Below are 12,167 nucleotides of genomic sequence, written 5' to 3' on the forward strand. Positions count from 1 at the left end.
GGTTACTTTTTCATTTGGCTTGAAGTATCTTTCAGTTGATATGTGGTTTCTATTAGTAATTTCTATTTGTGGCACTATTTTTGAAAAGTCAGAACTTTTTCAGAAACAGAATCTTTTGTGTAGGTAGTATATACAATAAAAATATTATTTAAGTAATAAAAACCCTATAGATATAAATTCAGCCAGTAAGAATTAGGTTTAAACCAGGTTCAATGTTTGCTTGAAACATCTTTCTATATGTCACTCATGTCTGTATATTTTTAACAGAAATTTTGTTACTTTTTTTTTTTTAAGAGGTTGCATATAGAGGTTCTGAGGCCAGGGGTCAAATTGGAGCTGCGGCTGCAACCTATGCCACAGCTACAATTTATAAATGAAGTTAAGATTATTAAAAGAAAGTCTAGAGATATGAAAATGCTTTTCATAATACAACATAATTAACAAAGTTAATTATGAGGGGTAAAACTGAAATCTCCAGCTATATCCTGGGTCAGTTTCTACTTCTCTATGTGGGATCACTGTTTCCTCAGCTGCTTTCAGGTGAAGCCTGGGATCTTTTGACCTAGTTTCTCTCCGTTCCTTACATTGCCCAATTTAAGGGTATTCAGGCATCATTAGAGAAAAGATTTGGGCAACTACGTCCTGCCATAATGAACTCATCTGCTGGCAACCCAAGTCTTACCCCTTGCTTGATAGCTTATTTTTGTTAAGTCATAAACATTTAAGAAAAACCTGAGTAATTCTAAGAAAAGACATAAGTTAGACTGCAAAGAGAAGGCTATTTTTGTTGTTGTTGTTGTTGTCTTTTTTAGGACTTCACCCGAAGCATATGGAAGTTCCCAGGCTAGGGCTCCAATTGGAGCTGCAGCTGCCAGCTTACACCACAGCCACAGCAACCCTGGATCTGAGGTGCATTGGTTACCTACACCACAGCTCATGGCAATGCTGGATCCTTAACTCACTGAGCAAGGCCAGAGATCAAACCCTTGTCCTCTTGCATACTAGTTGGATTTGTTATTGCTGAGCCACAGTGGGAACTCTGAGAAGGCTTTTTCTAAAATGGTCAGATTTTGAGTAATTTAGCTTCTCTGCCTACCCTACCTCTTGCTATCATTGTTCTATGCCCGCTATTAACATCTTTTTTGGGGGGGGGGTAAATATATGCTTTTGATCCTTTATGCCCAAAGTGTGATTTTTTTTTTTTCTAATTCTAAAACTTTGTGGGAGTTCCCGTCATGGCGCAGTGGTTAACGAATCCGACTAGGAACCATGAGGTTGTGGGTTCGGTCCCTGCCCTTGCTCAGTGGGTTAACGATCCGGCGTTGCCGTGAGCTGTGGTGTAGGTTGCAGACGCGGCTCGGATCCCGCGTTGCTGTGGCTCTGGCGTAGGCCGGTGGCTGCAGCTCCAATTCAACCCCTAGCCTGGGAACCTCCATATGCCGCGGGAGTGGCCCAAGAAATAGCAATAAATAAATAAATAAATAAAAAATAAAACTTTGTGATTTTTCAGGACCTCTCTAATTGAGTATCTTTCTAAATTGGTCTTCTTTCCCCTATTAATGAGGACTGTGTTTTAAAATTTTTTCATAGCAATTATATCTTGGGACTTTGGTATTTATAATTTCAAATATTCTATTCCATTGGCAGATTATATGCCTCATTTTTCTAAAGTACACCCCCAAACTAATGATATAAATCCAAAGGTGCACATTAGAAGTATATTTCTGTTTTTACTCATTCCACATACAGAGAGATACAAAGTAAGTATTGGAGGTTTACATGGCAGTGCAGTCATTTTTAGTTAGTCTTGTATTCCCAAGAGGGAGAGTGAAGAAAGGAAAATACCTTCCATCACTTCACTCTAAGCTCAGTGGTAAAGGCATTTTAATGACAGAGCAGAGACAAAGAAATGGTCTTGGTATTTGTATAAGTTATGCTCCGTGTATAATTATAATTTTGTATACTGATAAATATATACTCTGAAGAATTATACTTTTATACCTTGATAAACAAGAAGTTTATAATGAATCATTAATATAAAGATAAAATCAGGAGATTCACAACTTACTTTCATAAGTTATGCCTAACATGACCCATGAAGCCATGTAATTGTAGCGTAGAAGTTCCTCAAGAACAAAGTTATTCTCTTTTTCATCTCGAATACTCAGAATATGCGATTTTGGGTCTGTTAAATAAAAACAGTCGATAATTTAAATACTCATTTAGAACCCATTTATTTGTTTGATAGATTTAGTAAATTTTTATTTCCCAGTTTAATACACTCCAAAACTTACACTATAGTAGAAAATAAGAAAGATATGTACATTAAAACTATCTTGTTATACTAAAATAGATAGGTTAAGAAGTTTTCAAACATTCTGATATTAAATTTGGTTTTATAGAAGAGTAGAAAACTAGTAGCTGAGTAGAGAACTTGAAACATTGATTCACTTTATTTTTCCTCACTTAAGGCTTATTTTGAGTTGGTACAAATTTACCCATATTAATGATACACTGTCAAAGACTATAATAAATAAACCTCTTGGATGGGCTAAAAGACAGATCTTCCTTTTCCTAGAGATCATTGCTATATAAGGGTTTAAAAAGTTTAATATTTCCCAAATTGTGTTCCTCAGGAAACTTACAGAGAGTCCTCAGAAAAGGACTTCATGGGAAAAAAAAATTTACAAACATTAAACAAAGTTAAACTAGTTCATTTATGCCAGTCTTCCTTCCTTCCTTCCTTCCTTCCTTCCTTCCTTCCTGCCCTCCCTCTCTCTTTTTTCTTTTTTGGCTGCCCCACAGCATGTTGGAGTTCCTGGGCCAGAGATAAGATCCAAGCTGTAGTTGTGACCTAAGCTGTGACTGCGGCAACGCTGGATCCCTAACCCACTGGGCTGGGCCAGGGAGTGACCGTGAGTCCCAGCGCCCCAGTGCTCCCAAGGTGCCGCCCATCCCGTTGTGCCGCAGTGGGATCTCCTCCAGTATTTCTTAAAATACACACTAATGTACATTCGATAACATTTAACAGGAAGTGAAATGTGCCGTGTTTCTCCACCTTGCCCTTTTACTAAGGATCTTTCTTTCTGTCTTTCTGTCTTTCTTTCTGAACATCTCTTAAGACTAGTGTTCTACAGAGCACATCTTGGGGAATAATGGTTTGATATTTTCCACAGGAACTTTCTACAAAGTTGATAGGTCCATTGTTCAGAAGTCAAAAATCCTCAGTGGATCTCATAGGAAATATTCGGAGTCTTGAGAACAGAAAGGATGAGATATATATTACTTTTAAGCTTCTTCGTGGCTTATGTAAGCTTTCAACCACTCAAACTGACCTACTTTATCATGGCCAAAGCCTAATTTGATTTAACATTTAGCTCTCTGCTCTCTAGTGTCATTTCTTTTACTTTTTAAGTAGAATATATTTGGTTTATACATGTTAAGACAGACCTAGTTTCCTTTTGGATGGGTTAAAAAAAAAGAGGTAACTCCTATACTTCACATTTTAACTAAACACAAACTTTAATAGTTTGTAATTATTAAAAAAGAAATTGGAAGATAAGTACTTTTGAGATCTGGTTGCTAGTGCTAATTAGAATATTTATAATACACTCAGGTTAGATTTGTTTTTTAAAGAGTATAATGTAATATATAATGGCCATATAACATACTTACTCAGTGTCTGGCATTTGGAATGAACTTCTTCTTGTGTTGTTACCACATATCTATTCTTTGTTATCATAAAATTATAGCAAGAGTTCTGAAATGGTATCCAGGGAGTATTTAGAACAGGAGATGGACACTGAACACTGTCAACTGGTCTGACCTCTCTTTCAGTATCATCTAGAAAAAATTAATAGTAAGAATTCTAATTTCAGATATAAATGTTATATCCTGTTCATAGTAATTAGACTTGATTTGTAGGAAATACACAGGAAGCCAAGAAATAATAGCCTGGTGATGCTTGTTCTGTTTATGCTCAAATAAAATGTGACCTCTTAACTGACTTTCTGTAGGAAGGAAATTATTTAATGTAATTTTCCTCCCCCTGATGTGAATGAGTGGAAGAATGTGAAAAATGAGGTGTTATTAGATTAAATTCAGTTTCTGTCTTCCTGCATCACCAAACTTATAGGGAGCCAGTTCAGGGAAACTATACAAATATAATGATAGGCACCTAGATATAACTAAGAATTCATCTTCAAGTTTCCAGTTACTGATATCTTCTCTAACTTTAAAGGAACATTTTATGAAATACTTAATATTCTAAATAAGTTATTGCTTTAACTAAACGAACAGAAATAATTTAAAATCTGACATCTAGAAAATCTGAATTTGGCTCTTTTTTTCACTTTATGAAAAAGCCATGCATTAAAAAGATACAGAGATATGCTCGACTCAAAGCCAGTCAAACTGATTGAATATGTGATAAAGACCATTCAGTATTTCTCCCAGCCCACAGCAATTCCCTTTGTCTGTGAAGTAGTGTCTTCTTTCTAACCACAAAGCCACATGTGTGGGCCCCTGGAAGTTGTAAAACCACTTTCCTCTGACTGGGCTAGAAATGGCATATCTGACTCCAGCTGAGTCTATCAGCTCTCTCCAGATCTGAAAAGCAGAAGAGACAGTTCATCTCCAGCTATGGCTATAACTGAAAGCTGCAGAACTGCCATGTTTCGCCATGTACCATGTACACAGAGAAAGCACATGAAGAGTGGTATGTAGATCTACAGACAGAAACAGAAAGGAATCGCACAAGACAGCATCTCTGGTTTTCTGATTCCCTTTCCTCAAGAGGCTCAACTCTAACCCCTTTTTGAGGATATAATTTCCCTTTTAGCTTAAGCTAGTGTGAGCTAATTACTGTTACACCCAACCAAATGAATATTAACAGTGACTCATAAAAAAGAAATGTTAGTCCTTGACGATATGAATTATAAAAGAATTCCCACAAATATGTTTTCCATAAGAATATAAACACAAAATGTATGCAAAACGAGGCTAACAAGGACTTAAAACTCAAAGGTCAATTACTATTGTCACAAAGATAAAACATCTAAAATAACAAATTAATACAAAATAGGTCACATATAATTATTCTCAAATACAGATTTTCACAATAAATTTTTTGTAAAAAGGACATGATTATAATTGGTTTCTAACTTTAAAACCAGATTTGGAGTTCCCGTTGTGGCGCAGCGGTTAATGAATCCAACTAGGAACCCTGAGGTTGTGGGTTCGATCCCTGGCCTTGCTCAGTGGGTTAATGATCCGGCGTTGCCGTGAGCTGTGGTGTAGGTTGCAGATGTGGCTCAGATCCTGAGTTGCCATGGCTCTGGCGTAGGCCGGTGGCTACAGCTCCGATTGGACCCCTAGCCTGGAAACCTCCATATGCTGTGGGAGCGGCCCTAGAAAAGGCAAAAAGACAAAAAAAACCCCAAAAAACCCCAGATTTTATAAAACCATTCCTCTAAAATTCCACTACTCATGAGACTGGTAACAATTTAAGAATTAAAATATTTGAAATCACCATACTTCCTGGATAATAGCAAATAGCGCCTGGTTGTTTATCATCACAATCAAATGTTTTCCAGAATCCATCAGTGTCTAACACTACACAGTCTTCAAGTTGCTCATTGTTTTCAGCCCAGCGACTAAAATGAAGACGTTTCCCGTCTGACCAACCAAAGTTGAGTTCATCCTGTAAGATGCAGAAATATATTTTAAGTGGTATACTCATGTTTTCCCTAATGTATGATTTTGATCCTCAAGATCAATCTGTGCCTTTTACTTTGATCTTATATTTAGCATATATTTACACAGCACTTACTCTGTGAGAGACACTGTTCTAAGTGCTTTGCAAATATTAATTTAGATAAACCTCATAACAACCATATGAAATAGGTACTGTTATTACATCCACTTTATAGATGAGGAAGTTGAAGCCATGTAATGTGCGCAAAGTTACACAGTGTGTAAACTACACTGCTGGGATTCGAATCCAGGCCATCTGGCCCCAGAGTCCATGGTCTGAACCATTACGCTTTGATGCTCCCCACACAATTGGAACTTGGTTACTGGAGTGAGGACCACTGCCTCCACTGATTTTGTTAGAGACAACATGTGGTAGTGGAAAGAAATGGGCTTTGGAGCCAAGCATATCTAGTTTTGAATTCTAGTTTGGTCACTTATTAGCTTTTGATTGTGATATTACCATGCCAAGTTTCCATCCCCTCATCTATGAACTTAACCTTGTGCAATCAGTGAGGTAACATGGAAGACACACTACGTCAGTGGCCAGCTGGTACACAAGAAGAGTTACGTAGATGTTACCTCCCTTCCTCTTAAACCCTCAGGCCTTGGGGATCTCACGCCACTCTCTTCACACTTGTCTTTGAAGAGAAGCTTCCTCATTCTCTGGATCCTATGGTGGGCTAGGAATCTGTGTACATCCACCTTTACATCCTGACAAGGGCCTGACCACCCACCTGTCTCAAGAGAGGCTTGATAGGGTAGGTACAGAAGTGCAAGGGATGGACTGTGAAGTACAGGCCTGCCTGAGCTTCCCCATGATGCTGCCAGAGCACCAGGCTTTACACACTGACCTAGTGAGCTAAGCTTTCCTGAGGTCCAAGGCAATTTTGAACCACTGGTTTATTTGGAATATAGAGCAAAGGTCATACACAGTTTCCTTAGTGAACCCCAAAAAGCAAAGATGGTCAAATCTCAACACCACCAACTGTTTCATTCTGAACTATTCTCCACCAGAGTTCTAGTTGTAAACCTGTGGCCAGTTAATCTCTAAACCAAGTGGCCTCAACTGTGGCCCTTTGGATCTCTGATGTTGCTTGTACTGGAGGCTACCCTGGATTCCTTCCCCTTTGCTACACTCTCAACTAACCAGGTCCCTTTGGAACGTCTGTTCCACTCCCTCTAGCTCTTTGCTGAATACCAGATCTCTTTCCTCCCTCCCTCCCTCTCTGTTTCCCTTCCTCTCTCTCTTTTTTTTAAGGTGGCACCCAGGTTCCAAATCAGGGGTTAAATCAGGGGTCAAATCAAGGCTGTAGCTGCCAGCCTGCACTACAGCCACGGCAATGTGGGATCCCAGCTATGTCTGAGACCTACACCACAGCTCACAGCATCGTTGGATGATCCTTAACCCACTGAGTGAGGCCAGGGATCGAACCTGCGTCCTCATGGATACTAGTCAGATTTGTCAACCACTAAGTCACTACGGGAACTCCCAAGATCTCTTTCTTAAAACTGTAAGTATCTAATAAATTCTAGACCTTGATTGATCTTCATTAAAACCTGTCCTTTCCAACAGAAGAAAGTTCCTTTCAGCCTCCACAAGGGAAAGCTGTTTGTTATTTTAGTTGCAGACTCCAGGGCATTAGAATGAAGTAGTAGATATTTTTATCTCCTTCAGTCACTTCCTTTGAGGTTTATGCCCTTTTCATCACTGCAGATCTGCAGATGCTCTCTGACATTCACCAGGCACTTGGTCCCCTTGCCCCTCCCCAACATTCACTAAGGATCTGTCCCCATGTCTTGCTCTGTCCTCCTGGTCCACTAACTTAGGGATGTCTATGTTCATGAGAATGACTCACCCTATATCCAAGCCTTCTTGACTTCCTCTTCTGTGTACTTTCACTTCTATGTACTTGAGTGACCTGCTGCCACAGCCACCCTCTGGACATTTTATAACCCAGAACTGCTGCACTGCAGACATTGTAAACATGTCTCAGTTCAGGCCAACAACATTTCCTGCATGAATGTCTACAAGAAACTCTTAACTAAGTCTTCTATCCCTGGTTTTCCTCCCCTGACTCCTGCCCAGTAAAATTTTTCTCAAGTAAAAATCTCATTTTATTACTACCATGTTTAAAAATCTTTCAATACCTTCCTACAGCCTTCAGTGTAAAGTTTTATTTAATTATACCCTGCCATGTTCCAAATATTTGAGGCAGCTTATGAGATACATAATAAAGATCTACAGAGAACATGTTAAAGAACAAGAGGAAAAAAGAGAAACACAAGTGAAGACTGAAAATAGGACAAGAAAGAAGATCAGTATCATTAAGCGGGAGAAAAGAGTTAGAAAACTGCATGACCCCAATTGTCTTAAAAACAAATATGTGTACATAGAAAAATAACTCAAAGAACACATACCAAATTATTAAACCATATTTATCACTAGACACTGGGATTACTGGTAATTTGAATTTTATTCTTTTAAGTTATTATAACTATAATTTTTCTACAGTGACAATATTGCTTTGTTTCAAAAGGACTAAGGTGACTGAAACTAAGAAACATCACCCCCCCAGCCCCCCACAAGAGACATGATGATGGGTTTCACATAATGCCAAACACCAAAGAGAAAGGAGATAGAAGCAATGTTGTCAAGGAATTGATAGTGTGAGGTCTAGAGAGGCAGTTCAAGCTGATGATCTGACTTGATCTAAGGGTACATTTTAAAATCCAGAGTGTTAGAGAAACTATTTTTCAAGCAATTCTAAATGCTGTTTATTTTAACTGAGCTTCTGGTAAATGCTGATAGAAGTAAATCCAAAGTTTGTCTAAGATAACATTTATTTTGGAGTCTATTTTAAGGTTTTTTACCCATTCTCAGTTCAATTCGGATTTGTGCTAGGACTAAAGTGCCTTCAAGCACATTTTCTCTATGCAGTCCTAAAGCCATCTTGGTATTCTGAGAGTTATTCTACAGCCTATGTAACTCAGGTTTGCTTCATAAGGCAAGGACTTCTCTCTTCTACTTTGCCAACTACCTTCTCTCTGAGAGTGGATTAGGAACATTGGTCTAGGCAACATTTGTCTAACTAGGGCTTCAGCAGTCATGTGCTACACAGATACAGGGGGCAAAGTTCACATCACAATCTTTGTAAATGTCACCCCTTATCAGTGCATAATGTATGCAGCCTTATACACCAGCCCTGTATCTTACCCTCCAATACACCTTAGTGGGCAGAGTATCAAGTTATTACATAGAAGGCTTAGGAAAGAGGCAAAAGTGGCCCACAATGCTGAGAAGAATATTACAGCTTTACTAAAGAAGATTCCCTATTAATTATAGCCAAATGATTTAGTAGCATAAATATTCCTGCTTGTGCTACATGCATGTAGTTTAGTGTTGGGAATTAACAGAATAGGAGACTAGCATTCTTTGCTGGACTATGAAATGAATGAGAAGTACCCAAGACATCTATCCAGGATCAGGGCTTGAGATGTGGCAAAACACTATCCTAATCCCTTCGCGGAGTGGCTTAATTCACTCTGCTGATTCGGAAAGGGATACAAAGCTGTTTAATAACGTCCACAGGGCTTCCACTCACCAAACTCCACCTGATTTTTTAGTTCTCTTCCTCTCTTCTTTTCATTGGCTGAGGAGACATGGTAGCTTCTGATTCCAGCTCAGTATTTGATTAAAATGAATAAAAAGAGGTGCTCAGCTATATACGTCCACTAGAACTTTTTCTTAATCTAAGCAATAAAGCACCAGATCTTTCAACAGTGGAAAGATGACTGCCACTAAAAATTACATACCTCACAAAATTCATTCACTGGAGTAAGATTTTATGATCTCTGATTTCTTTTAGTTTGAAATGAGAGATGCTGTATGCAAAAAAAAAAAAAAAAAAAAAAAAAAAATGTCACAATCTGTCACCCAATCCTGGCAGTTGGAACTGAAAACTTACATCATGACTGGAGAGTCCAATCCATAAAGAAGAGTTACGAAGGACCGCCTGCACAGTCAGGAAGGCCTGCTGGTGAGGGTCTGTGATGCTCACCAGGTGCATATTTTCTTTCTGACACTCCCGGAGAGCATCGGACCACGTCAGAGTCTTCAGGATTATTTTGTACAGATTGTTTCGATACTTCATAGTTTCTGAAGTATTGTGCAAGGTCTGTCCACTTTCAACTTCTGTGTGTAAGAGAAAAAAAAACACAAAAACCACCCACTCAGAAAGTCATGGGGCTTTTTTTCCTCTCAAATTTCTGCCTATAATAATGTATTTTAGACGTTTTTTATTTATTCATTTATTTTAGATTTTGGGTGGAAGAAACTGGGTATGTTTGACTATATACCTTAGGTAAAATATGTGAGCCACAAATTTGTTTCCTAACATTAGAATGAAATTGTGTTTCAGTTCACCTGATTTAGGAAAAAGAAAAACTATAAGTAAAATTAGCCTGCAGTAAGATTAACATTTCAGATTGGTGTCAAGTAACTCTTGTTTGAACTGCTTCAACAAGAGACAGTGTTAGGTTTCCCCTTACAAGTCTTTACCTGGGAGAGCTCCCATGAAAAACTGTACAAAGCCACCCGTAAGAGGATATATTTGAATAATTTCTCTAAAGTACCACTCTGAATAAGGCAGTTATTTAAAAGTATGAGACAAATAAGCAGAGATTAATTGAGCAAAAAGTTGTTCAGAAGCACAGGGATTAACTACCTAAGGTTCTTGTTACATGACAAAGATTTTTTTTTTTTGAATGATTTGTTAAAAACCTATCCTGATCAATGGAAACAATTTAATCCTTTAAAAATAACTTTCTGAAAATACAGATGATTCCTACTTTAAGTACATATTTTATTTTTATTTGGATTATAGGAAGGCATAGACAGTGGTCCATTTCAATGCTTCACATCCTTTATTTATTTATTTTTTAGTGTTAAATTTAACTGTGAATGTTTATACTGGTCTCAGTTAAAAACATTAAGTTTTTCTCCAACTTTATTTGTGATAGAAAGTAAAATCTGAAAAATTCCAGAGTAGAAAGGAGAACAGGAGTTCTTGTCGTAGTGCAGTGGAAATGAATCTGATTAGGAACTGTGAGATTGCAGGTTCGGCCCCTGGCCTCATTCAGTGGGTTAAAGATTCGATGTTGCCTTGAGCCATGGTATAGTTTGCAGACATGGCTCAGATTCTGCATTGCCTTGGCTGTGGTATAGGCTGGCAGCTGTAGCTCTGATTCAACCCCTAGCCTGGGAACCTCCATATGCTGCTGGTGTGGCCCTTAAAAAAAAAAAAAAAGGAGGATAAAATGTAACCATAACTTATTATTAACAAATTCCAATGGACAATTTTTTCCCCGCACCTGAAGCACGTGAAAGTTCCCGGGACGAGCTGCAGCAATATTGGATCCTTAATCTACTGAGTCACAAGGAAACTTTCTTGGATACTTAATTTTGATATTTAAGTATGGCAATGATCTTGAAAAAAAATCACATTCCATTTGAGCTCATCTGACTCACTGAGTCAATACAGATTTAGTCATGTTGAAATGTTAAGGAAGCTATATGATTATAAATTAATATTAATTCATTTACAAGATTCTTTGTGAAAAAGTGTTATACATAAAGTACCAATGTTATCTAAATAATATCCTATACCTGAATATTTCTGACAGAGAGACAGAGTATGATGTTCACCGCAGGAAGTAAAATTCCATGTCCCAGTGAAAGGTGACTTTTGGAGGTTGAGCAATAGAGCACAGTGGTAGGATGACTCTTCATCAAAAATCTACACAAAAAGGCAAAGATATACAAGCAATTGTGAAACTAACAGTCTCAAGATCCCAGCAAGAGAACTTTATATTGCAAATTGGATTTTTTTTTCTCCTGTAAAAAAATCTGTTAAGAAACTGACCATGAAATCACCAAGAAAATCCTGATAAACTTTCAAAACATAGGGGAAGGGCAATTAACTTTAGAGATTATAAAACAAAATACTAGCAATACTGACAAATATATATTCAAAACATAAAGAAAAAATGTTAGAAATAAGAGGAAAACACATTTACAGTAATATTTAACAGTCTGTTCTCACTCCTAAAATTTCAAGCAAGCAAAAAAGTAATGACAATTAATTCAACTTATTAGATGTTTATAAACTTTTTATAATGACAAATGGTGTCCCACACAATAGGAAATTCACTTTAAAGATTTTTTGTCTTGGTCTTTTGTCTTTTTAGGGCCTCACTAGCAGCATATGGAGGTTCCCAGGCTAGGGCTGGAATCAGAGCTGTAGCTGCCAGACTATGCTACAGCCACAGAAACACGGGATCAGAGTAGGCTTCTGGGACCTACACTACAGCTCATAGCAACACTGAATCCTTAACACACTGAGAGAGGCCAGGGA

At 37.9% G+C, this 12,167-nt stretch overlaps 1 protein-coding gene across 3 annotated transcripts in view; it reads right to left on the reverse strand.

Moving 5' to 3' along the window:
• LY75 (lymphocyte antigen 75) overlaps positions 1-12,167 on the reverse strand; it is a 107,326-nt gene that overhangs the window by 20,200 nt on the left and 74,959 nt on the right. Inside the window, exons 24-29 of one of the 3 annotated variants that reach the window (XR_014828858.1) lie at positions 11,420-11,549; positions 9,813-9,946; positions 9,357-9,636; positions 5,536-5,701; positions 3,676-3,843; positions 2,069-2,185 (exon numbers count right to left, since the gene is read on the reverse strand). Coding sequence is in view for 1 of the 3 variants with exons in the window: in NM_001184946.1 (NP_001171875.1) it covers positions 2,069-2,185; positions 3,676-3,843; positions 5,536-5,701; positions 9,720-9,946; positions 11,420-11,549 (808 nt within the window). In the remaining 2 variants the exon portion in view is untranslated. 3 annotated transcript variants of the gene reach the window in all.

Source organism: Sus scrofa, chromosome 15 (genome assembly GCF_054392235.1).
Source record: "Sus scrofa isolate SSC_HxYL_T2T_F1_AM1 chromosome 15, Sscrofa_HxYL_maternal_Yorkshire_Landrace_v2.0, whole genome shotgun sequence".
Lineage (NCBI taxonomy): Eukaryota > Metazoa > Chordata > Mammalia > Artiodactyla > Suidae > Sus > Sus scrofa.